The sequence below is a fragment of the Lissotriton vulgaris genome, chromosome 7, assembly GCF_964263255.1.
Source record: "Lissotriton vulgaris chromosome 7, aLisVul1.2, whole genome shotgun sequence".
Classification (NCBI taxonomy): Eukaryota; Metazoa; Chordata; class Amphibia; order Caudata; family Salamandridae; genus Lissotriton; species Lissotriton vulgaris.
Genome location: NC_141695.1, coordinates 1435956237 through 1435984123, shown reverse-complemented (window position 1 = coordinate 1435984123; position 27887 = coordinate 1435956237). Strand labels below are relative to the sequence as shown.

At 47.0% G+C, this 27887-nt stretch overlaps 1 protein-coding gene across 1 annotated transcript in view; it reads left to right on the top strand.

The window, feature by feature from the left end:
- Positions 1 to 27887, top strand: part of TTI1 (TELO2 interacting protein 1) — a 292570-nt gene that overhangs the window by 149798 nt on the left and 114885 nt on the right. Inside the window, exons 5-6 of the mRNA XM_086932235.1 lie at positions 222 to 362; positions 14579 to 14783. Of these exons, the coding sequence (XP_086788361.1) occupies positions 222 to 362; positions 14579 to 14783 (346 nt within the window). The remainder of the gene's footprint in view (positions 1 to 221; positions 363 to 14578; positions 14784 to 27887) is intronic.

Here is a 27887-nt window from a genome sequence, read left to right as displayed (position 1 = left end):
TTGTAATGGTGATAGGATAACAGCAATTCAAGTACCGCCTTTAGGCATAAGCTGTATTTTACTTATGGGAATGTCAGTAATATATTGAAGACTGTTGTGCTATGTATGGTCATCTTAGCCACCGCCTTTCTCCGTAGCTTCTTTTTAGAAATCAATAAGATAATAATGAGATTTTGTTTTTCTTGTTGTTTCATTAACTTTATCCTTTTTCCGACTTGCAGGTGCTGGATATTTTGGAACTCTGTGTGGCTGTGCTACACTCTGAGGAGAACCGGTTGCTGCCCATGGCTCACCGCCTTTGGCCTTCCCTTGTCATTCGACTGGTAAACGATGACCCGCTGGTTGTGCTAAGAGCTTTCAAGGTAACCACTGCGCTTATGTCAAAAATGGCAAACCAAAATGTGAAGTTAAAAAATTAAGCAAGTTCATGGCATTTCCTAGACCTTTAAGGCCTTAAGACCTTCTGTCAGCTCTATGAGCCCTATCCTTGTTGGCGCCAAGGTGACAGATTTTGTGCTTCTTCCTGGACACAACACTGGCATTGATCTCTGGCGCCTAGAACTGTGGCCTTATTTGGCCTAGATCTTGTAAAATTCCATTACTTCTTGGGATCCTTAATAAAAGCAGCTCTTTGCAGCAAGCCTTCTAACATAGTTTATTAATTTTAATATTTCCAAATGATATCAGGGGCCTCAGAACATCTAAAGTTATTGGGATAAGATAGATGGTTGGAGGTTAGTGACACAATCAGTCTTATGGTTCAGTTTTGTTCAGCTGAAATGATGTGTTTTATCGATCTAATCAGGAGATTACCCATGGTATCATTTTTATGTCTTGCTAAGAAATGTTAGGTTTTAAAAACAAAAACAAAGCTGTATGCAAAACGGTGCGGTGAGGTTCAACTAAAATAGCAATTTGTTCATTACTAGGCTATTCACAAGAGTATTCCTTCCACTCAGTGGTGTAACAAAAGCCCCTGAAACCCCTGCGGTACGGGGGCCTCCAAGCTTTGGGGGTCTGCTCTGGCACTGGCAGGTACCTGACCTGAGAGCTCTGGCCTGGGTACTTTGCACGAGCCCCCTCAAGTTTAGTTATGCCACTGCTTCCACTACACATAGCATAACTAGATGGGTAGTGACATTTATCATTATTTGCTGCCCACAGGTGAACAGAACTTTATCTGATAAACCTAGGGCCCATTGTCCCAGAAGCAAATCAGATACTGCTACCCTCATTAGGAATTTTCTTAGCTCAAACATTTGTGTGGCAGCCACCTGGAAATCAGGTCATACTTTTCTGAGCACTATTGCATATGCTAGTGGGCCAGGCTTCTATCCATAATCAGTTTGCTAAATTTGGCTCTTCTTTTTCTTTTTATGTTTTTGTTACTCACGCACACGCATGATTTATTCTTTAGCTTGTTACTATGCTATGTTGCTTATGGACATTGGGGAGAATGCATCCTATGACAGAGGAGAACAAACATTTAGAAAGGTAATGGGTTTAGACATGTCCAACCCACTCTCAAAACCTGGGCATCCGCAGATTTCTCTGTCTTGGTTTTTGGAAGAGGATTGGTAAGCCGAAACAAAGGAATTATGAGCCCTCTCCAGTACCCCAGCAACTGGAAAAGCACTCATCTCTTGCTCATTTGTGCAATGTCCTAACTGCCATTTTTGCTCAGAGATAGATTAATTTTAGTTATTCCTAACTAGGTGGCAACATTTTCTCCAAAGCTTCTTCTCGGGGTTCGGGAAAAAAGTGGCTGTCGGGAAAGTGAACTTTTCACCGCCCAATATATTTTCGCATTCGTAAATCTACACATGCAGATTTGCTCGAGCTAAAATGCAGTTCTCAAATTTCTAGGAATAAGATTTCTGGACCTACTTATGTAAATTCTCGTGAATTCATTACAGTTTGAAATTTGCACTAATGCAAGGACATATATCATGGCTTTATTTTTGTGACTTTCTTTAAGAATTGGGCCAAATTTAGTTCTGGCATAAACCAAGAGCTTTTGTTTTTAATAAGATTCTATCTCTCTCCCTCTAATGACTCGCTTCACTGTGAGTGACAGCATTCTGCTCTTTCACAAGGAGCATATCGTCAGGAAAGTAGTTTTGTCCAGTGCCAAGAACTACTGTGTCAATTTTGTCAATATCCAAGGCATCAGGCTATAGGAATTCCACACCCCTCTTTACAGGAGTTTGATACTCTTGTGTTAGTGGCTGAAATACAGGTATTGGGAGATTACAGGGCAATATGGTGCACATTCCAATAGCTCCTTAGCACTGGCTGAACAGAAATTATTTTAGATCATTCCTGGAATAGAGGAGTGATGAAGATGTTCTTCGGTGCATAGAAACTATGCAAGAGTTTGACCGTATAACATTAATGAGTTGCTCTCGATTTCTCTTAAGATTTTCAATCAGGAAGTGTCAAGGTTGTTAGTAACACTTTGACCACTTAAGGGCAGAAGGTTACTATCAGTGCATTAAGTTTGCTGCATTTAAGCCCTTTAAAATGTTGGAACACATTTCAAATATCTTGTAGGCTGACAGTGGTGGGCCAGAATAGTTCTGTAAGAATTGGGGTTGTAGTTGAATTTTCTCTCCCCACTGATTAAGCAAGACACTGTTCAGAATGGTGTTATTGCAATCAGCACAGGAAACAACAACAGCGTTTGCAGTAGGGATGGAAGAGGGGGAATATTGTATTTGTTCTTCTGTAGAGGAGATGAATCTGGTTTTCTAAGAATACTTTTGGTTCACCTAATACTGGATAATGCTCAGGTGATCTGATGAGAGAGATGTGCAGTTTTCACCCTTAGGTAGAGTTGGGTGTTGCTGGTATATTATGTATTGAAGGATTGCAGTGCCCTTTAATTTTCCATGTATAGCTCAAATTAAATGGATGCATTTGTATAGCCCTACTTGTGGTAAATAAATATTTACCGTCGGAATTTCTATGCGGTAAAGTTAAAAAAAATAACTCACTCGGAAATGAGAGGCAGAGTCTGTGGTATCTGAGTTATAAGGGTTTTATTCCATAAAATGGAATGGTTCGAACCATGGTATCATGTTCCTTTCACCGCTAAGGTTCAGGAAGGGATAGACAATACTTTATTAACAGAGTACAATATATATAGTCAATGCATATAGTGGTGATGGATACAGAAGGCGTAACAGCTGAGAGAAACGAGATAAGAACACATGTGCGTAACAGAAGGCGTGCACGAGGGCGTACACAGAGGTGTGTGCTAGAAACGTCACATGAAAGTGTCACAAGTGGGTGGATACATAGTGGAATCTTGCAATGTCAGCAGAAATCTGTAGCAAAGATGCGCGCGCAGCGGCATGACGTGTGACTGACGTGAGGCTGGAGGGTGCAGGGGACTTGACATTTAGCACTAGAGGAAGAGACAGAAGTCTGGCATGTCAGATCGACTCGTTCCTAAATCATATCTGATATCTTGTGTTTGGGGAACTATGTTATCTAGAAGGAAAGGTCTCTTGGGCAGAGGCTACTCTATACTGACTATTAATGCGTGCATATGTGACTACGTGTCTGCGTGTAATGCGAGTGGCCATGGGCCTACCATGGTAACGGGAGCAATGAATTACTTGCATGGAGACAGAAAGGCCGGGCCCTTTGCTCTGCAGCCGGGGGATTGTTTATCTATTCTGCTAGACTGGAATGTGTTTTCGAGGAGCTGAGCTCGGCTATACTGATAACTTGAAGGCAAAATACTGTCTTTGGCAAGCAAGCAGGCCGAGCCGGGCACCGCTCGCCACGCAGGGAGTAGGACAGAGGTCAGGGATGTATCCCACGTTGCAGCTTTCAGGAGGCAGAGAGCAGAAAGGGCTTGATGGCAGAAATCAGGGCCTAGCTCTGCAGGGCTAGGAAAACGCGAAAGTGCACCATGAAAAGACGTTGGCAAGGCATACTTAGGAACTGAATTATTAATCCATTCATGGTGGATCTGAAAGAAGACATGTTAACGTTGGACGCAAATGTATTTGCGTCTTCATAGCTGGTCGAGGAGGGAAGTTACATGCACTTTAAGCACATACATGGAGACGGTGGGGTACACGTTAGGGGACATTTCTTGACCATAAAAATTCAAATTACCTCATTCCCCCCTTGTCCCCTACGGACCCTTCATGATATATCGATCTTCATTAATCCATCTATCTGTTCATATAACATCATTTGCTCATCCTTTCTCAGGCGGGATGTAGAGCGTGAACTTGAACGGGGAATGCAGGCTGTGGCACACAAGCCACATATCGCCGGCCCACATTGAATGCAGAGACAACAACTGAATACTATGGCCAATATAATCCCTAGGAAAGAAAGTAGCTTCCATCCCCAGGCTGTTATCGTACTCCAGAACCAACCGGACCAAGTCCAGGTGCCTGGATTCTGATGAATCTGATTAGCGATCTTATGAAGACGGGATATGGCTCTATATACTGATGGTGCATTTTCTGGAATGAAAACACAGCAACTCGATCCGATGACTCTACAAGCCCCGCCCCTATCGGCCAGGATGACGTCAAGGACGAGACGATTCTGAAGAACAACAAGTCTTATAGCAGACTGTTCCTCCGTTAAGTTACCTAGGGCGGAAGTAGTTTCGTTCACTACTGCTTCAAGGGTTCTGGTCAATTTTCGTATCAATTTACTATTCGAGACAGGTCCTAAAAAGAAAAAGAATCCTCTATTGAAATCTGTATATTGTTCCCATGCTGTTTCAGTCTGATCGACAATTGGGAGTTCTCTCTTGTGTCTAGTATGTATAAGCTGAGGATTTCTATGGTAATCAGGAGGAGCTAGAAAAACAGGGGGCAGTAGGAAAGCAATGTAACAAGTACCATCCCAATCTAGAGGTAAACGTATGTATGCGGTATGACCACAAATGAAATAGGAATGACGGGAAGCTTTGAATGTGGACTTGCCCTTATCACTGAATTCGATCACAGTAGTACATTCACTATGACCTAAGTGTATTGAACCATTCTTTCTGACACATAATTCGCCTTTAACGGGTAGCACTGACATAGAGGGCAAGTCTGGTTCGGTTTCAGACTGGACATTCAGAATCATGAGGTTAAGTGTATAATTACCTAATCCATATACTTCGTTTTCTAGATCGGTCCCTGTCCTTTGTGGGAGACCCTCCTTGTCTGGGAAACATGCTTGATGCATGACTGTGTTCAGATTTCCCCATACCCAATTGCCTTGGTAAACTATGGAATCAGTGTCTACAGAATTAATTAAGCTGAACCAGGCACCACAGGAACCATTATGCGTAAACGGATACGGGAAGAGGGGCAGAGCTCCTTTGTATTTCTGATAGGGAGGGAGTCGGCCACATATCCAACAATTTGTAGCATTGCTGGTCTGATGGGAATGGTGTAACATACTGATGAATGTATTGTTGCGCAGCGCAAGTCTATAAGACAATTCGTGTGGAGGCAGTTCACTGAACGTGTGCTCTGCAGTGTTATTAAGAGTAGAGTGTGCAATAGGAAAAAACATATGCAATAATACACTTATGCCAATAACCATAAGACTCAGAAAAAACATAATCAATAACGTGATGATGAAATAGCTCCGGAGAGATTTACAATGTTTCTGTTTCTTGATCTGTTTCTGTCTATCTCTCTCTCTATTGGGGTCTAACTTGTACATGTCAAGAACCTGTCTAACCGCTTCACCTAGGGGAGGACTTAAACAATTAAACTGTCTGACTTACTAGACCTCAATTTTGTTTTGTACTCCTGAGACGGAGTTTTCTCTAACAGGGGGAGTTTAGAGTCACTGGAATCTGGGCAGTCCTTAGAGGGGGAGGAAGAGTCTGGCAACAGTCCGTGAAACTTTTTTATATGGCTGGTGTGGAGCCAGCCCTTCCTCCCTTCCAACTTCACTGCGGTCCTTGTAGTTAGTAGCACCAACTTTGGCTGCTTCCATCTGGGCTCCAGCGGGCTTTTCCTGTCGAAATTTCAGACGATGACAGTGTCCCCTGGACGGACGTCGTGTTGTTTTACTTGGGTGTTGTCCGGAAAGGCTGCGGCAACCTGTGAACGACAAGATTGTAGTGCAGACATCAAGGAGGCAAGGTAATCTGTCAACATGTTACTATCAACATCGGTTATTTTCCTCGGCAAAGGCGTCCCCCACATATTCGGTGGCCTACCAAAAACCACCTCATACGGGGATAGCCCTGTTCTAGAGTGTGCGACCATTCTCATATAAAACAATGCAACTGGCAAGGCGACTATCCAGTCTACCCCTTTCTCGGCACAAATCTTAGCAAGACGTGTTTTCAGTGTCTGATTGTGTCTCTCTACGAGACCTGCTGCCTCGGGATGTCGGACGCAGTGGAACTTCCACAGATATCCTAGCAGGAGTGATACCTGCTTCATTAGCTCGGACGAGAATGGCTGACCGTTATCTGAGTACACGACACGAGGCAAACCGTACCGTGGGAAGAATTCACGAACCAACTGTTTGGCAGTGGTCGGAGCAGTGTAATCTGGGACTGGATATGCTTCTGTCCAACGGGAAAGTGCACATACAACTACGAGGACATATTTGAATCCTCGACATCGTTCCATCTGGATATAATCCATCTGGAGGACTTCAAAAGGGTGATCGGGAGGATGAAATCCACCTTGCTCTACAGGAATGCTTTTGCCTGGGTTAAACTGACAACAGATCATGCAAGTACGCACTTTCTGTTTTGCTGCTGCTCGTAAATGTTTATTGTACCAGAGATTCTGTAAACTGTCTAACATGGCTTTTTCTCCTAAGTGTGCTGGACTGTGTGCGGTGTTAATCATAACTTGAACCATAGAGTCGGGGAGAAACCATGTGGCTTTTCCCTTCGTCATCCATCCCTGGTCTGTCTGGATCCCTCCTAGTTCAGTCCATTTCCTTATTTCGTCTGGAGTAGCATGTGTCTGTATGTCAATTACATCTAGTGCGGGATCCTTAACTGTCATGCAATGTGTCGGTGTCGGAACTATTGTCTTTGTCATATCAGCTGCATGTGTGTGAGTCAGAGCTGTGTTTTTCGCAGTTCGATCGGCCAGGTCGTTACCCTGGGAAATAATATCTGTGACTTTAGTATGTGCTTTGCACTTCATGATAGCTATGGCTGATGGCAAATGTATTGCTTCTAACAATGCTTGAATGAGGGGACCATGCTGGATCTTGGCTCCGTGAGAGGTCAAGAAACCTCTTTCTTGCCAGAGTACACCGAAGTCGTGTACGACTCCAAATGCATAACGTGAATCTGTGTATATGTTAACGTTCCTGTTCTTGGCTACTATACAGGCTCGAGTCAGAGCAATGAGCTCTGCAGCTTGAGCAGACAGTGTATCAATACGGTGTGTTTCTTTGACTTCCGTTTCAGTGGTCACTGCATATGCGGCCACTAATTCTCCTGTGCTTGTTCTCATACATGAACCATCCACGTAAAGTGTCAGGTCTGGGTTAGTCAGTGCAACATCTGTCAAGTCTCGTCGGGGCTTTGTTACCGCATTAATGATCTCTATACAGTCATGTGGAGCTGGATCTGTTGTGTTCGAGGGTAACAATGTGGCAGGATTGAGTATATTGCAGCGTCTGATTTCTATGTGGGGCTGGAACAATGTCAATTCATAACCTGTCAGTCGTGCTATAGTCAAGTGTTGAGTCTGTGTTCTGTTTAAAAGAACTTCCACAGAGTGTGGAACTTGTACTGTCAATTGGTGTCCTAACACTATGGAATCACTTTGTCGGATTGCTAGGGCTGTCGCTGCAACTGATTTTAAGCACGCAGGCAAAGCCTGGGCTACTGGGTCTAATGTACTCGAAAAATAAGCACACGGCTTATGTGAACCTGCTTGGTCTTGTGTGAGGACAGATAATGCTGTGCCATCACGTTCTGTAACGAAAAGTGTAAAAGGTTTGCTGTAACATGGTGTTTCTAAAACTGGTGCTTGACATAATGCTTTCTTTAATTCATCAAAAGCCTGTGTGTGTTCCTGAGTCCAAGGGAGGACAGTCGAAGTCGCTGCCTCCTGTGTTGTCAACTGTATAAGTGGCTTGGCTAGAAATGCGTACTGGGGAATCCATTGTCTGCAGTAAGAGGTGAGGCCAATGAAGGCCCGCACTTCCTTTTGTGTCTTGGGTTGCGGTAAGTGTGCAATTAACTGAATGCGGTCAGGTGTTAGCTGTCTCCCCCTCTTGGACAGCAAGTGCCCAAGGTACACCACTTGCTGAACACAGAATTGTAGCTTTGAAGGGGACACCTTGTGTCCCTTGTCAGCCAGAAAATACAAAACTGTCAGTGATGCTTGCTCACATTCTGGTTCACTCCGAGCGGTGATCAACAGATCATCGACGTACTGGAGTAGGGCAGTGTTAACTGGCATGTGAATACTGTCAAGTTGTCTTTTCAAAGCTTGGCTGTAGATGCTGGGTCTTTCTGTGAATCCTTGAGGTGCGCGTGCAAATTTGAAGCTACGGCCATTTAAACAGAATCCGAAAAGATATTGGCTTTCCGGATCAATCGGGACACTAAAGAAGGCGTTCTTGAGATCAATTACAGTAAAGAACGTCGCCTCTGAATCAATAGCAGTCAATAATGATGAGATGTCTGGGACCACAGGATACTGTGGTACGATGCATTTATTTAATTCTCGTAAATCAATCACCAACCGATAAACTGGAGGTGCATTCGGGTCAGTACGTTTAAGAATCGGGATGATAGGGGAATTACAGACATTCGAGTCGGTTTCTACAACCACTCCTTGTGCGATGAGCTCTTCAATGATTTCTAGTAAAGCCACTATAGCATCGGGTGGTAACTTGTATTGTCGGATTCGGGGTAATACAACTCCGGGCTTGAGTGTAACTCTGTATGGCGTAATGTGCATACAACCTACATCAGTTGGGCCTTGCGCCCACAAATGTTCTGGTACATTTTTCAATCTGACATCAAAATCTCGTAATACATAGTGACCCTTAAAGTCACGCAAAAACAGTCTAACTCCTTCCGGAGAACAACATATCACTGCTCCTAGAGCTTTTAGTGTCTTGATACCCAGCAAGTTTTCTGGACATGATTTCGTGAGCAATAAGTCTGTAGTACGTGACAATGGACCAACTGCTAGGGGAACAGGTTTCGATACTTCATTAACAATAGGCTGCCCTGAAAATCCAAGGGAAACATTCTGTGAGCCTGAGAGGGGTGCCCCTGGAACCTCGTTGTGACTTATTGTTGTTCGACTTGCCCCTGTGTCAATCAAAAACTTTCTATCTTTTCCTAATACTTGACTATGTACATAAGGACCCTCTTGATCTACAGGAACTTCAATGAGAGGCAAGCCAGCCTCCCTCTCTAGGCTGTTTCATGAGTATCGCTAATAATCGGGGTAATCAGACTGTGCATACTGGTACATCTGCTGTGAAACTTGCTGTGTCGCGGCAATGGGCTGTGGGTGTGGTACCGCTACTGTCTGTACTGTCTGTTGTGGAGCAGGCATAGGCTGTACGTTCTGTGGAATATGTTGCTGGACCTGATGTTGGACCTGATCCTGTCTAGGCTGACGTGGTCTCTCTTTAGTTTTACCTGTTGCTATATTGTGTTTCAGAACTGTACATTCATTCACATAGTGACCTGGCTGTTTACAATAGTTGCATGTCCCTTTAACGGGAGTCGCCGTATTATTAGACTGTGTCATACCCCTTTTCTGACCGTCAGCTGGAACTGACTGAGCAACTAACATTTTCATTTTCGTATCTTTCATACGTCTCTGTTCGTGATCTTGTTCTTCCCTAATTCTATTCTGGTGGTACTGTAACATTTGTAACATTTGGGAAGGCGTATTTGCTTGCCATGTGCTTTCGACTTTCAAAACACGGTTCTTAACTTGAGGCAGGGAATTCTCGACTAATTTTGATACAAAGAGGTGTGGGTATGACTCGCTACTTGTTTTCAGGCCACTGTTAATAATAAAACATTTCTCAAATCTAGAATAAAAATCACTAGTGTCTTCATCGTGTTTCTGCTTACAGGCTGAGATTGCGTCCCAGTCTTCCTTTTTAGTCGCTAACAGTCTAGGCAAAACCTGTACTAATAAACCTGGTAATGCTTTAGCTTTATCCCCAAGGCCTAACCCTGGGGTACGACCATTTTCTTCGACTTCTAATGCAGCCCAATCAATCTTTTTGTCTCCCACCTCCCATTCTTTCTCCTTTAGTTTCTCGTAAATTCCTGCAGGCAACAGTACTTTTAACATTTTCATAATATCCGAATACGTGTAATCGCCCATGAGTAACATATCTTTAATTTCTCGGTGAAAACCTGCAGGGTCTTTATCATGACTGGGCACTATTTTCTTCATTTCCAATAATTCCATTTTAGTTATGGGTGTGTATACGAATACACGTTCTAGTGTGTTATCGTCTTTTCTGACCGGATGTACTTCCCGTAAGGGATTCTGTCTGTCGAAGTAAAACATTTTTCTTTCTGGGGGTGGTGGAGCTGAAATAAACTGTGGTTTCAGGAAGGCACTATATTTGTGTCGATGTTCTAGAATTTCTTTAATTAAATCAGTACCTAGGCCTCTCCATCTATTCGAGAGCAGTTCTATTAATATATCCGGTAAGGGACCTGGATCAGAATGTTGGCTTTTGAACAACGTAATGAGATGCTGAATCATGTATATACCAGCTAATTTCTGTTCATCAGGGGAGAGGTTCAAAAATGTCTGTGCTACTGCATCATCATTATATGTACTAGAATTGTCAGCCCATTGTACTGCGGACCGGGCTAGTTCTTGTTCATCCATGGAATTGAGTACATGGTACCCCATTCGATCTTGAAGTATTTTATCGGTAGCCTGAAACATATGTTCAGGAGAACTCGGATTTGATATAGCAGAGAGAAAAAGTCTTTTGCTTTCTGGACGTATTGTTTTCTTAAGGGATCTTCCCTTACCTACATATGCTATCATGTCTCTAGTTGCTAATTGCGACGTTTCTGCTGTGGTCTCTGGTTGTTCTTCCTCCTCTGAGGTTTTCCCGTCATCTGACTCTAGTTGCTCTTCAGATACTCGGCGGGCATGTATTTCTATTATTTCTTTACGGATCTTTCTAACCATAGTATGTACACTGTTCTCCTTATCATGTTTACCATCCGCAATATTCTGGCTCCATCTATTCAGTCTATTCATCTCACTTTGTGGAAAACCTGCCTGATCTTGTTCTCTTATTAAACAATTAACCAAAAATCGCATTATTAAACCTTTGTTCTCAACTTTCTGACGTGACATGGCTTCAGCAACACACTCCGGTCCTTCTCCTGTTCTAATAAAATAATACAATTTGTCTAGATGTTCTGGCATTTCTGGTAGTAACATCAAATAATCTGTAACGCGTCTCAAACGTAGGGACGCTAACAACATGGGTCCTGTCGTACCAGGCACTGTGTCATATCTGCCGTCTGTAAGTTCTCTTCTAAGTTGTTCGGCCGGTGCACCTTTAGGTGTCCGAGCCTTTGCTAACTCTCTCATTGTCACTCGGTGTAACGGTGGGGGTGTTTGATAACCTCCTGTAGCACCTCCTGAAGTGGAGGCTTGAGCATAACCTGGCTGTAGGGTCGGTATGTGCTGTAGCTGGGTTGGATCCTGGACCACGCCAGTCCCAAAAGGATTAGATGGATGCAGTTGTTGAATACCAGGGGGAACAACGGGAGCGGGTGCGGGTAGCGAACCTGGAGGGATCTGCTGTTGCGGACCTGGGGGTAGATGATCATGGGGTAGATTGACGTCAGCAGGTGCAGGTGGTACGGGTACATGGGCAGGTGCATTGGCATATGCGGGAGCTACATCATCCAAGTAGGACGAAATAAAAATGTCTGCTGCGGTCTTGTGACGTAATTTAGTCGGAACCAATGGAGCGGGCAGATCTTTTGGTATTTCCGGAGTGGCCTTAGGTAAACCCTCGGCCAAAAGAGGATACATACCATTCACAAGAGTGTTTCGTTGTCGGTCTACTTGTTCTGCTTTAACTCGTATTCCTTCTTCAACTAGTTCGTTTTCTCGAGCTTTATCTGAATCTTCTCTACGTTTTTCTGATTTTCTGAATTCTTTCTCTGTACGTCTATGCGATTCTTTACGCCACAATTCTTTGGCGTCTTTCTGAGATTGTCTGGCTTTCTTTTTCCATAGCGCTTCTTCTACTCTCATGATGCAATCTGCATCCCATGTCCCTGTAACGGGCCATCTATATTTCTTGTCTAGGTTCTTAGTATAATCGACCCATAAATCTAGATATAATATGGCATCTAAGCCGTGTTTGTGATACATAAAATTTCCAGGAGTGTCCCTAGGTGGGACAGGAATCGCTTCCTCTAGTATCCCTTTCCTAGTTCCTAACTGTCTTAACTTCGAGAACAATGGCATCTTGATATTTGGCACTTGACACTTACTCGAACTTGAACACAATTTTTACACAGAAACACAGTAATGTTGATCAAACAGTCACTCATACCACGACGTTAATCACATAGAAACGTTTTGAACACATATTGACTATACATGAATTCTATAACGAAAACAAAATCGAACCGTTGAAGACACGAATTACTTGATATACTGCTAAACAGTACAGATACACTGCTAAAACAGTGCAGACCGGGTCTGTGTACCCAAACCCGTCTTGACCGGATACATAGTAATGCACCCGTCTAGATGCGTCCCCAGCAACGGTACTCACCGGGAAGCACGGAACGGAAGGCCTCGGAAACTCGTCTGGACTGGACCGGACTGGACTCGACTCGACTCGTGACGTCACAGGTATGTCGGAACTGGTGGGCCTCTAGACACCTCGGTCCTTGCTCTCTCGGCTGGGCTCTGGTCGGGATCCTCCGCACTCCTCACCGCCTCGTCTGGATGCTGATCGCAGTCTCCGTCACCTCCGTAGGCCTGAGGGAGATACAGGAAATCCTGCGGGTACGCGTAATTGTCCGTCACGGCTGTGGCAGGGGGCAAAGCCTGCGAAGCACCTACCGGCGCGTGAGGTGGGGGAGGGGTCCCTATTCGGGCGCCAAATTAATGTGGTAAATAAATATTTACCGTCGGAATTTCTATGCGGTAAAGTTCAAAAAAATAACTCACTCGGAATTGAGAGGCAGAGTCCGTGGTATCTGAGTTATAAGGGTTTTATTCCATAAAATGGAATGGTTCGAACCATGGTATCATGTTCCTTTCACCACTAAGGTTCAGGAAGGGATAGACAATACTTTATTAACAGAGTACAATATATATAGTCAATGCATATAGTGGTGATGGATACAGAAGGCGTAACAGCTGAGAGAAACGAGATAAGAACACATGTGCGTAACAGAAGGCGTGCACCAGGGCGTACACAGAGGTGTGTGCTAGAAACGTCACATGAAAGTGTCACAAGTGGGTGGATACATATTGGAATCTTGCAATGTCAGCAGAAATCTGTAGCAAAGATGCGCGCGCAGCGGCATGACGTGTGACTGACGTGAGGCTGGAGGGTGCAGGGGACTTGACATTTAGCACTAGAGGAAGAGACAGAAGTCTGGCATGTCAGATCGACTCGTTCCTAAATCATATCTGATATCTTGTGTTTGGGGAACTATGTTATCTAGAAGGAAAGGTCTCTTGGGCAGAGGCTACTCTATACTGACTATTAATGCGTGCATATGTGACTACGTGTCTGCGTGTAATGCGAGGGGCCATGGGCCTACCATGGTAACGGGAGCAATGAATTACTTGCATGGAGACAGAAAGGCCGGGCCCTTTGCTCTGCAGCCGGGGGATTGTTTATCTATTCTGCTAGACTGGAATGTGTTTTCGAGGAGCTGAGCTCGGCTATACTGATAACTTGAAGGCAAAATACTGTCTTTGGCAAGCAAGCAGGCCGAGCCGGGCACCGCTCGCCACGCAGGGAGTAGGACAGAGGTCAGGGATGTATCCCACGTTGCAGCTTTCAGGAGGCAGAGAGCAGAAAGGGCTCGATGGCAGAAATCAGGGCCTAGCTCTGCAGGGCTAGGAAAACGCGAAAGTGCACCATGAAAAGACGTTGGCAAGGCATACTTAGGAACTGAATTATTAATCCATTCATGGTGGATCTGAAAGAGGACATGTTAACGTTGGACGCAAATGTATTTGCGTCTTCATAGCTGGTCGAGGAGGGAAGTTACATGCACTTTAAGCACATACATGGAGACGGTGGGGTACACGTTAGGGGACATTTCTTGACCATAAAAATTTAAATTACCTCATACTGATAACTTGGAGTAAAGGGTATAGCCTCTGCCTCTAGGGTGAGTCTATGTTCTGTTTCAGTGTATTTTAAGGGGAAGCATAAGTCTGATGTAGTCGTAATTTGTATTGGTTTAAATGCACATTTTTAGGCTGGGCGTTGAATGATTTCATAGAGGTTGGCAGAGTTTGCGCTGAAAGAAAGCAGCATGCGATGTGGAGTTGGAACGCAAAGAGCTTCTTATATAAGTTGTCACAGTGTGTCTCTTTTCCCTATCTCTAAGGTTTTGTGCGTCTTGGGCGAGACATGTGGAGATTTCCTGAGGCGTCGATTTTCCAAGGACGTCCTGCCCAAACTGATTGCTTCCCTTGCTGCTCAGGCCCCAGTCAGTGCCCGGGCTGGACCAATCTACAGCCACACACTGGCTTTTAAACTGCAGCTGGCTGTACTGCAAGGTCTGGGCTCTCTCTGCGAGAAGCTTGATATGGGTGAGTAATGATGCAGCAGAAAAGCCTCACGCCTGCTCTTTTTGAGACACTCATATAGTTCTAATGCCTTTCCCTCATTCCAATTTAGTGATAATGTTGTCTACTGTTGAATACTAGAAAGAGCCCTTATTAGCTTTTCAAATAACATCCAAATTGTCTTGCAACTCTGTGTAGGGGACAAATGTACAAGGAGTCAAAACCGATGTGTTTTCCATTTTAACTCTCGTAGGACATTTTGCTCACTGCTGCAGCAAAAGTCATTTACGCCAAAGTTGGCATGAAAGTAGAATCTTACTCAAAAGTATGCATCTGAAAGAGAAACGTTAGTGATAGATTCTTTACCTTAGAATATACCCAGGCGTCAGAGTGGATCCAGAAAGTTTTGCTATTAGTACCCTTGCGCGTCAGTAGGTGGCGTCGTGCGTCTCCGCGTTCGTCGCTGCCATCATATGAGCCGAGATTACGTCACGGAGACTACTTAGGCACCACCCATGCGTGCTGACGTCAGCTCTTTCTTTTTCCGAGCCAGTAAGCGCAGATCCGGTTAGAGCACGTACCCTAGTCACTTTTTGACTATCTTTTTTGAGACTTTTGTCTCCTGTTGGTCTTCTTTGGTGCGTAGGGATGCCCGGTTTTAAGTCCTTTGTCTCTACTGCCTGGAGCGCGACCACGACTCCCGGTCCTGTTTGGACTGTCGGGCCATGGCCCCGAAGACCTTGAGGGAGCGGCGCCGGAAGTTGCTTGAAGTTCGGCACTCGTCCCAGCGCCATTCGCAGTGAACGCTCGCAGGACCACCATCACCACTCCTCGCGCTCCAAGTCTTCGCCCTCGGATTCGGGTAAGCGACGACAGAAAAATAAGTCGAAAAAGCTTAGTCTCTCTCCAACGTCCCCCCGTCGGTCCTCGGATGCGGACGAGGGGGATCGGGGTTCTGCCCCCATGGCTCCTTCGGAGCCTGGGAGTCATGCGGCCTACCCGCCTTAACTGGGTCTGTCGGCGACAAAAGCCAGGGTAGACCGATCAATGCCTTGATGGGCTTCCCTGCTTGGGGCGAGAAAACGTGGACTCGGGCCCGCACCTGCAAGGGCACCCGCAGTCTCTCCACCACTCTGGAACCCGATAGTTCCCTCTCTCAAATCTCCCTGGACCAACTAAGCCACCCCACTGGCACTCTCTAGTTGGTTGTGGCCAGGACCTGCCCCTAGGCCATCCAGATGTCTCTGGCCTTGGCTGTCTCACAGAGTGGGGGCAGTAGCCCCAAGCCCGTAGTACCTGTTGGCCACTCTCCTTCTCCTCCATGCAGTTCCAAACTGCCACTGGTCCTCCCACCTGGGGTCCGCACCCTCAAGCCGACCAGCCGTCCGGGGCGAGGCTCTCCTCCCCCTACCTCTCCTTCTGGGGTTCCGCCCTCTCCTCCTATACCAGGTACTCTCAGAACACCACTCTCTCCCCAGTACAGGGCCTTGACCCTGCAACTGCTCCACCAACCCAGAGTCTAAACCCCTAGGCTGCACCAGTGCCAGGGGCGAGTCCTCCCTCCCCCTGCACCACCTCCCAGAGTTCCGCACCCTCCCAGCTGGAGAAGCACCCCTGGAAGACAATTCTGGGGGAACACTGCTTACAGGTGTCCCACCTGCCAGGTCAGACAGTACCTGTCCCTGGTCTCCCAACCCAGGATCTAAGCCCTGTGGCTGAGCCGTTGCCAGAGGTTCCTCCCTATGCACCCCCTTCCGGAGTTCCGCACCCTCCCACCTAGCAAAGTACCCCTGGAAGTCAACTTGGTGGGGACCCTGACTACAGGTGTCCCACCCTCCAGGTCAGGCAGTCCCTGAACCTGGCATCCCAGCCCAGAATCTAAACCCCGCGACTGAGCAGACCCCAGAACCTCTAGAGCTCTGATTACAGACGCCACTGGTACTCCTGACACTAGGGGCTCTCCTTCAATGGATGGCCTATCAGGACAGCCTAGGCTCCCAACCCAATCATTCACTGCGCTACCCACCACCCAATCCTCCAATGCAGTCCAACACACATCCCCAAACTCCCCCCAGGACTGAATGGACAGTTTTCCACTGCCCCTGAACTCCAACCTGTCCCCCTCTTCCTGGGAATCAGGCACCGTCTCCCGGGCTATGGAAGTGGGACTCCCTGCACTGGATTCACTCTTGCTGCCATCACTGGATCCCACCCTCACTGGTGAATCCAGACCACAGAAACCATTCTCAGGGGACAACCTAACCTCCTGAGCTAGTCTCTCTCTCTAGTGAAGGACCTCTCTGCCTCCACCGTCCTTTCCTGCGCTAGGACCTTTTCGGTCTTTTTTTCCACCCTCAGCTGCACTATCTCCTTAGCGTGCTTTAACCGGAGCTTCTCCAAAGCCAGCTGGTGCTTCCTTTCTTCCCTCCTATCCACCCATTCTCCTGGGGACAAGGAAAGGGATGGGGCAGTGCCCTCGGGACTGGAACCATCACGGGACTTCCTGACTATGGTGTCCTCATTCGCTACTGGCGCCTCCGCCCTATCAACTTTTTCCTCCTCATCAGTATCACCACCCTCCAGGGTTATGGACTGGGAACCCTCACTCTCAGAGTCCTCCTCCTGATCTCCACCAAATCCACCATTTAGATATGCGGAGGGGTAATCGGAAAGGTCCCCACAGGGCTTTAAGGGTTCCCTCCCTTCCTGAGGGCCTCATAGAGAAACAACTTTCTGCCAATGTTGCCTACTGGGGGTAAACCCCTCTCTCTGCAGAAATACATCAACTCCTGCTCCGTGTACTCCCCAAGGTCATTCTCATCCTCATTGTATGTTAACCCCATCCTGGCGAGATACACCAGGGACACACCACCCACAGTACAACACGGGAACACAATTCAAAACCACCACTTTCAGGTGGAAAGCACAATCAGGAAAAAGAATAATCCCAAAACCTGTGATTACTTTAAATGCTCAGTTTGCAGTGCAATCCTTTGTCGCTGTGGTACTGAGCAAACACAAGTCTTATCCCACCGCTGCCACCAATGTTAGAACCGGGTAGCATGGTGCAGAGCGGGCGGGCTAAACTCCGGAGGAAATGTGTAAAGCATCCACGCAGCACACACAGGCGACACACAAGCCACACTACAAAAAGAGACCACACCAGTTTTGGTGAAAAACAGTATGTGTATTCTAAGATAAACACATCAGAAGGGAATCACAGGTGCAGAAAAACTGTTCACAGGGGGACTATATACAGGGCAGCGCCAATCGAGCCGCTGCCAGAACTATCATGAGTCCAAAAATAAATGATAGTCCATCAATAAATGCGTAACAGCCAGTAGCTTCTGGCAAGATCATGAACTGGGCACTGTTTCACGACAGGCCTAAACCTCATTAGTAGTAGACTTAACAATGGGAGCATTAAATCACCTTTGATTAGTCACTTTATCCAGTATTGGGGTATCTTTCATAGATTCACATGCCTGAATCATTCCCCGTCGCCGAGGCGGGAGTCCCACGGTAAATAAAAAAGCAGTGCCGAAAGCACTTTGTAGTAGTAGGCCCTAGAAAAGGCCTGAGGCCTAAATTATAGTAGCCTATCTACCTCATTATGCTAAAAAGACCAAAGTCTTTGCTCCAACCAATCAGCTTACAGCACCCTCTAAAACCCTCTCTGCAGAGCCAGTTCTCCTCAGATTTTCACTGCACGTCGTGTGGAAGGGAGTCTCCCTGAGTCTTGACTCAGTTTTTTCTTCAGAGCTTCAGGATGTCTGGCAAGAAGGCCTTGTTTAGACCTTGTAGAGCCTGCGAGAAAAAGAGGGTCCATGTTGATGACCAGCATAAGGACTGTATTTATTGCCTTTACCCCAAACATGAGGCAAAAAATTGTAAGATCTGCCGCACCTTCCCTTCTAAGACCTTAAGGGATAGGGAGGCCAGAGTCCTTTTGTGGCTAAAATCCTCTTCCACGGATGATGATGACAGAGCCTCTACCTCTAACATGAGGGCGAGGTCTCAAGAGGATAAGGTAAGTGAGGGGAGAAAACATGCGAAAACCTCCCACTCCACTTCAGGCTCTTCACCAGAGATCTCAACATACTGTCTCTGGAGCCTCAGCCACCAACGATTCCGCAAAGAAAACCGTGAGTAAGAGCTCTGCTGTCTCCTCACTAGTGACTACTATTTCTACTTCAACCTCCTCTTCTACGGCTATGATTTCCACTACATCTATCACTTCGCCTATTGTGTCTACAAAGATTTGTATTGTGGCTAAAAGAACTCTCGTAGACGGCTCGTCGACGAAGACATCATCGTCAACGAAGCCTTCGTCGTCTAAAAAGAGCCAGTCGACGAGGTCATCGACGCCACCATCGACGACTGTCTCGTCGACGAAGAAAGCATCGACGACGAATCCATCGACGGTAGCTCTATCGACATCGAGTCCATCGACGACGGTCCCGTCGACAATTGTCCCGTCGGCGGCAATTCCATCGACGACGATTCCTTCGTCATCTACCTCGTCGACGATAATCCTCCCGGCGTTGACGGCATCTTTTCAGCTGGCAGCTGCACCTTTGTCACCGGTGCCATCAAAACGAATGGATTCAGCTTTAGTGAAGCCTATTACTGGGAATCAGGCTTTTTGTACGCCGCTTTCAACGAAGACCTTTCAACTCGTATCTTACAAGAGGCAACAAAGTTCTTATATGTCGCCACTTATGCCCTTTCATCTTCAAGAATCCTACTCCGATAAGGAAGAAGATGACTTTGAGGATGATGATAATGAAGGAGCTTTTGGTGTGGCGCGTCACCCATCTGATCTCATCATCAAGTGTCAAGATGATGATGAAGACGAAGCTTACTCTGAGCATTACTACCAGGAGGACATTATAGTACCTCATTCTTTGGAACATCAAAGACGGCCTAAGGTCTCAGAAGTCACTCATTTAAGGCCTACCCTGATACAGGACTTACAGGCTATGCTGGCAGATTATAAACGTTACCAAAGGAGGGTTTTACCCAAAGAGTCACTGGGACCTGGGTGCTAGGCAAAACATATAGAGGGGTCCCAGGAAGAAAACGTAACAGAAGAGTACGCAAATTACTTAATCAAATCAATGCAAAAAGGTAGAATTCATCATATTTAATGAAGCCAACATTGTCATTGCATCACAATGTGCTGTCTGTTCCATTCAATTTTTGCAGTATAAAAACATTAAAGCCCCAAACACAGAGAAGAGGGAAAAGAAGTGTGAAGTGTGGGATGAGAAGGGTAAGGTGATTTGAAGAAGAAGAAACCAAATTATATATTCAAATACAAAACATTCATTGTGAATTATAAAAGGCTGTAACTTATTCAAGCCAATATAATGAAACAAATAAGCAAATCATTCTACGGTCACAGTCATAAGTAATCTAATCTTGGATAGTGCCGGATGATGGGGTTGGTAGAGCCGTCGACGTTTCAACCCCTACATGGAAGGTTGACTTGAGCCCTTACAACGGGGTCTTATTTACCGTGGGACTCCCGCCTCGGCGACGGGGAATAATTCAGGCACGTGAATCTTTGAAAGATACCAATACTGAATAACTGAAGTTACAGGTAAGTAACATGTTTTCTTACGCTGGACCCCCACAAGGTAGCATTAGGGTAAAAGCAATACCAGCATTAATGCATTAGGCATACAAATAGTATGAATAACCTATTAGGCGGGAAAAGCATTAGGCATCAACCTGTGGGCATAACCATAGTAGCCCTGGAATGGAAACATCAGGTTAGGCACAGTATACAGAACACCAATGCTGTAGCCTTAGGGGAAAAGAAACCTTAAGCATTAGGCATGAACATGTGCGCCTAGAGGCTTCATCCTTAACATCAAAGCATTAGGCATAAAAGGTAAACATCATGGCATTATCATAGGCACAAGAACACCTTATATACCAGACCAGCCTAAGCCCCCTTACCATGTAGGCGTCATCATGATCAACACATTAGCAATCAGTGCCAGCACTAGGGAAGGTCATTGGCATGCAGCATCTCACATGAGGCATGCAGGTATGAAACACAATTAGCATGGGGGCAATACTGTCACTAGGCATTAATCACAATGTGCATAGATCAGCCTCACTGCATTGGACATCAGCATAAACCTTAGCAGCAATGCAATAAGCATAAAAGCGTTAGCTTTGACACATTAGCATAAATGCACTAAGATCACCACATTGGCGTAAGTCACTTTAGGAGGGGACATAAAACATTAACAGCAATGCAATTTACAAAAGGGGGTGGTGATGAACAGAGTGTCTGAATTGAGCAGACCACTCTTACCCAGTCCAAAGATCAGGGCTTGATCCATCACCGTTATTTATCTCACTGCCCCATCCCAGCTCAGAACCTGGCTATATGCAAATCAGTCTGTCCCTGGCCCAGTGCATCATGGGAACAGGGCAGACTAAACTACCAAGCCAATTCTTTACCAGAAAGGAGACAAGCTACCGGGGACCGGTTTCTGGCATTTCAGCCTCTTCGGCCCGGCTTGCTTGAATCCTGATGGAGCAGTGAGAAAGGGACTCATGTCTGAGTATAACAGCAATGCAGTCTATGAGGGAAAGCGGCACACATTATAAGTGCCATCAGCCTTGCAGGTTAGCCTTTGTCGCCACCGCGCCTGGAAAAAATGGAGCCCCTCTTCCAGGACTCTAAGATTAAAGATGCCCCCTGTTGTGTAGCCACCCTCTCTTCTGTGGTGCAGCTGTGTTGAGTACTAGGAGAATTGGCCCACCGTGTCCTGGGATCCTCCCCTCCGGGGCTACTAACTTCAAAACTGCCCCCAAAAGAACACTGTTGCAGCTGCCCGCTGTCAACCAACCAAGCAGGCACTAGGGAATCCCGCTCACAGGGATTCCCTCGTAGAGCTTTAGAATCCCGGCGCTGCAGACGTCCGCTCCTCTTCTGCTGGGCACAGGTTGTAGCGCCTGGGCAGCAAGCAAAGCACAGTCAATGCTAATATGCACTCTGGCAGCACCACAATGCAGCACACACGCAGGGGAATTGAAATATAGCGCTTTGACAGCACAGCCCTGCAGGCTTCCGCTTCTCTTCACCTGGCACCTTGAATATAGCGCTTGCGAGGGACTAGGTCCCACTAGAAGCTTCAGGGACAGAAGATAGTGTACCTTTTCTGGTAATCAGGAAAACAGTGCCCACCAGGAGCTAGAGTGCAGGCAGAGCAGCACAGTCACTTCAAATATGGCGCTCACCAGGCGCTAAGTGACTCACAGTTCCCGGGGTCCCACCCGTGGGAGTAGCGCCCATGCTCCTCACCTCCTTGGAGTGCAGGCAGTCAAAGTATAGCGCTCACGAGGCGCTAGGGCAGCAGAGCAGGCAGGCCAGGCTGGGCAAGATCAGCAGACAGTGGGCACTCATCAGTACAGGACAGCAGCTCCTAGAAGCAGTAATCTCCCATAAAGTGGCACTCCTCCTGACATACCAGTCTTCACTCCAGTAAAAGCTCTCACTGGCCCTGTGGACAGCAGAGGGGTACAGATGGGCTCAGAGCCCAGCACACAGGCCCATGCAGCGGTACCTCCTGGCAGAGTGTCCCCTCTCAATCCAGTCCACCTTCAATCTGAGCACATGGCATCTTTACTGCTCTACATAGACACCCCTCCATCCACCTACCAGAAAGGGCTGGAAGCTTCTAGAAGGCTCCTGGTTGTTCCAGCCTCAACTGTCACTGGGGGAAGTGTAGAGCACCTTGTCACTTTAAACACTAGACCGCCAACCCACCTCAGGCAGGCAGCACAAGCAGACAGAAATGGCGTCCACTTTCAAAGTGACATTTTACAAAGGTGCCTTTCTGCAATGGTGGAATTACAGGTGCGTACACCATTGCATCACATTTAACATTTGTATTTCACATTCATCAACATGACATGTTGAATCCCACAAAAGCGAAAAAATTCAGGAAAAAGTGCCAAGTCCAACAACCATCGAGCGCATTCCTGGGCCAGAAGTAGGGTGTGGTTGTTATTCCCACTACTTTCTGGTCCCCGAGAAGGACAAGGGGGGGGCTTGCGTCCCATCTTGGATGGAAGGAGAAGTTCAAGATGTTGACTCTGGCTCAGGTCTTGGCTGCCCTCGACCCTGGAGACTGGATGGTAGCGGTGGACTTGCAGGACGCCTATTTTCACATCCCCGGCCAGCCCACCGGCGTTTCCTGCGGTTCACGGTAGGCCAGGAGCATTTTCACTTTGCCGTGCTCCCCTTCAGCCTTACCAGTGTCCCAGGGTGTTCACGAAAGTGATGGCTGTGGTCTCAGCTCAGCTGCGCAGGTCAGGGGTGTCAGTCTTCCCCTAGCTCGACGACTGGCTGTAGAAGGCGGGCTCGTCCCAGGCAGTTGTCACCCACCTCCAGACTACGGCTGACCTCCTGCATTTGCTGGGGTTCTCCATCAACGTGCCAAGGTCACACCTGAGTCCCTCTCAGAAACTGCCCTTCATCGGAGAGGTTCTGGATTCAACGCAGTTTCGGGTTTATCCTCCTGAACAGTGAGTCCGGGATATTCGGGCTATGATTCCCATCTTTCAGCCTCTATCCCGGGTTTCAGTCAGGATGACCCTCCGGCTCCTGGGCCAGATGGCCTCCTGCATCCTGCTAGTGCAACATGCCAGATGGCATATGCGGGCTCTGCAGTGGGACCTGAAGTTCCAGTGGGTGCAGCATCAGGGCAACCTGTCCGATCATGTCCAGATCTCGGAGGGCAGTGCACTTGCAGTAGTGGCACACAAATCGCGATTGGGTCAATGGCAGATCCCTCTCCCTTCCCCAACCAGAGCACACAGTGGTGACGGAGGCGTCCCTCCTGGGATGGGGAGGCCACTTTGGAGAGACGGAGATCTGCGGCCTCTGGTCTCCAGCGGAGTCCTGGCTCCATATCAACCTTTTGGAGCTTCGGGTGATCTGACTTGCACTGAAGGCATTCCTTCCCTCTGTCCGGGGAAGTGTAGTGCAGGTATTCACAGACAACACCACCGCCATGTGGTATTGCAACATACAGGGCGGGGTGGGGTCGTGGACCCTATGTCAGGAGGCTCTGCGCCTCTGGACATGGCTGGAACTCAAAGGCATTACCTTGGTGGTTCAACACCTGGCCGGTTCTCTGAACGCCAGGGCGGACGAACTCAGCCGCCGGTGCTTGATGGATCAAGAATGGCATCTGAACTCGGACGTGGCGCAAGGTCTCTTTCTGCAGTGGGGGGAGCCTTGGTTAGATCTATTCGCCACCGAAGAGAATATGCAATGTCATCAGTTCTGCGCGTTGGAATTTCCAAGGCGGCACTAGCTCGGCAACGCTTTTCGTCGCGAGTGGAGCTGCCGTCTGTTGTACGCCTTTCCGCCTATACCACTTCTGCCCAGAGTGCTGAAGAAGATTCAGCACGACCAGGCCCAAGTCATCCTTGTGGCTCCGGATCGGGCACCAAGATACTGGTATCCCGAGCTACTCAACATGGCAATCGATCCCCCGATCCGACTGCTTCTTCGGGAGGATCTTCTGTCAAAGCAGCAGGGGACGGTCCTCCGTCCTAACCTGTCCAGCCTCCATCTCCATGCGTGGAGATTGAGCGGCGGCAGTTGACCGCTTTCGATAATCCTCCCGAAGTCTGTGATGTTCAAAGTAACATCCTCAGCACACCCTTTAATTGGGAACAACTGTTCGGCAGCACAGTCGACGATAAGTTGAACCAACTGGAAAATGGAAAATGAGACTACAAGGTCAATGGGAGCCCTGCAATTCAGGGGGATGAGAAGGGGAGTACCTCAAAGAAGACCAGCAGGCAGGGGTAACAACCAACCAGCAACATCTCACCAAGCCTTTAACCAAGGCTTCCAAGGGGGAAACCAGGGTCAGCAACAGCAAACATGGCAATGCCAACCTAGGGGCCAGTCCTTTCGTGGGCGCAAAAGAGGACAAGGTAGCACACCCAGAGGAGGCCAACAGCCCGCCTTCAAGTGACTACACAATAATTTCAAAGTACACCCAGACAACATCCACAAGGGCGCGTCATAACAAAACAACCAAAAAACTGTCAGTCCCTCCAACATGCAACACCAGTAAGAGGCAGGATGAAAGAGTGGAGGGACATAACCACAGACAATTGGATACTAAACATAAAGCACGGCTATTGTATAAAACCACAAAGACAACCCCCACACAGAAAGCAAAACGAAAAGATTCACTCAAGAAGAGAACAATCGCAATTGTTACAGGAAACAAAGGAACTTCTAGACAAACGAGCCATAGAAAAGGGACCAGCACATCAGAGAGGGAAGGGGGTTTACTCCACTTACCTTCTCGTACCAAAGGTGGACGAGACGTTACGTCCTATCCTGGACTTAAGGTACCTAAACAAGTTCATAAGAATGCCAAAATTCAAAATGACATCTCTACAATAAGTAATTCCCCAGATACAACAAGGGGATTACATGACTACAATAGATCTCAAAGATGGGTACCTGCACATACCATTGAACAAAAAACACAAACAACTACTAAGGTTTGTGGTAAAGAATATACACTACCAGTTCACAGTGCTAGCTTTTGGTGTAAAATCAGCGCCAAGGGTGTTCACAAAATGCCTGGCAGCAGTGGCGGCACACTTGAGGAGACAGGTAATACACGTATACCTGTATCTCGACGACTGGCCGGTAAAGGCAAGCTCATACGACGCCTGCAAGGAAAATACTCAGACAACAATACAAACACTGTCGAAATTGGGTTTCTCCATCCACTGGGGAAAATCCTCTGCAGAACCAGAGCAGGTGAAAGTCTTCTTGGAAGCAGAGATCAACACCTTACAGGGCAAAGTGTTCCCAAGCACAAAGAGAACCTTGGCTATTCTGAAGGAGGCGAATTTACCGCAAGGGGCAAGCTCTGACAGTGAGGACGGTGGGGAGAACAATGGGCATGATGGCGTCTTGCATACACTTATTCCCCCACATCTGACTACATATGAGACCGTTCCAGGAATGGCTTCAACAGCAGTGGTCACAGGCTACAGGGAGCTGGGAGAACCTTGTGGTTGTCACACAAACAATATATCAATACATGGTGGAACAAAAGAAACCTAACACAGGGGAAACCATTCACACAACTAGCTCCATCAGTGACTATCACTACGGACGCATCCCAGCTGGGATGGGGAGAGCACATGAACAACCTCAAAGTGAGAGGATTGTGGAAGCCCCAAGACACAGTCAAACACATCAACTATCTACAGCTAAAGACAATCTTCCTAGCGTTAAAGGCCTTTCAGGAGCACCTATACGGAAGGCGAGTGTTGATTCAAACAGACAACACCACAACAATGTTCTACTTAAACAAGCAAGGAGGTACTCACTCAGTGATCCTGTCATCCCTAGTACAGGACATTTGGAAATGGGCTATTCCGAAACAAATAGACCTACTAGCAATACACCTTCCAGGAAAGGGCAATGTGGAAGCAGACAGACTGAGCAGACTGTCGTCAGCATCCGACAAATGAGAGATCAACCACCAGGAGGTACATAAAGTATTCAACAAAGGAGGGACACCGCAAGTAGACCTGTTTGCAACACCCCAAAATGGGAAATGCCAACACTTCGCATCGAGACAAACGTGCAGCCAATCCCTTGGGAATGCCCTATGGATAAGTTGGTCAGGGACATTTGCCTACGTTTTCCACTGATACCACTGCTACACAGGGTACTGAGCAAGTGCAGAACAAGCAACATGACGCTGATTCTAATTGCACCACAGTGGGCCAGACAGACCTGGTTCTCACAAATAATGGAAATGGCGTAGGGCCCAGCTCACAAGTTCACAAAAAGAAAATGTCTGCTAAGCATACAAAACGGAAAGGTGTTGCACCCAGAACCGGAGAGCCTCAACCTAGCGGCATGGCTCCTGAAGACTTTAGGAGTTCACACACCTCAAACTGCCAGAGAGCACTAGGACAGTATTGCGGGAGGCATCAAGACCTACCACAAGAAAATGCTACGCAGCCAAATGGAAGAGATTCTCGCAATGGTGCACCAAGGAGAAACTTCAAAACAGGAGAACAAGGGAATCCACAGTATTAAAATACCCAACTCATCTACCCAACTCATCTACTGCAAAGCAAGCTAAGTTACACCTCTCTCAGAGTGCACTTGGCAGCAATAGTAGCGTACACAAGGGTAGAAACAGGAAGAAGTTTCTTCACCTCACTAGTGGTAAAAAGGTTTCTGGAAGAGGGTACCACCGCCAACATGGACCCTCCATGTGGTACTGGCACAATTGATGAAGGTGCTGTGCGAACCCATGCACAAGGCCACACTCCATATGCTCATGCTGCAAACAGCGTTTCTAGTGGCGATCACTTCACTACGAAGGGAAAGCGAGCTACAGGCACTCACATTACAAGAACCCTACACTTCTTACCAAAGGTGGTTTTGAGGTTCCACATCAATCAATCTATTCAAATTCCAAGTTTCTTCTAAAAGCCTACAACAAACACAGAAAGAGCATTACACACACTGGACGCCAGAAGGGCAGGAATGCATTACATAGAACGGACAAAGGAGTGCAGGAAGACAAAACTTTCTTTTGGTCTCATTTGCCACCAGTTTTCTGGGCCGATCGGTAACCAAGAACACTATTGCAAGATGGATTGCACAAACAATACAATACTGCCACAAGCAAGCGGGACAGGAATTGCAAGGCACTACGCAGGCCCACTCAACAAGGAAAAAGGGAGCCACCATGGCGTTCCTAGCAAACACACCTATTCAGGACATCTGCCAAGCGGCAACGTGGGCATCTGTGCACACTTTCACTAAACACTACTGTGTGGACATTCAAATGAATAAGGAAGCTTAAATGGGACAGAAGATCTTACAACACATATTCAGGAATCAGGGCTCCTCTTCCACCCAGCCACCACTGACCTAGCAAACCGCTACAAAGTCTATTCACAGCATAGTGAATCCATAAAGATTCACGCTGCAAAACGAATAGTTTCTTACCTGTGGGTGTAGTTTTGCAGCTTGAAGACTTTCTGGATTCACTAGCGATCCCACCCTCCTTCGCCAGAAGAAGGAGCCAA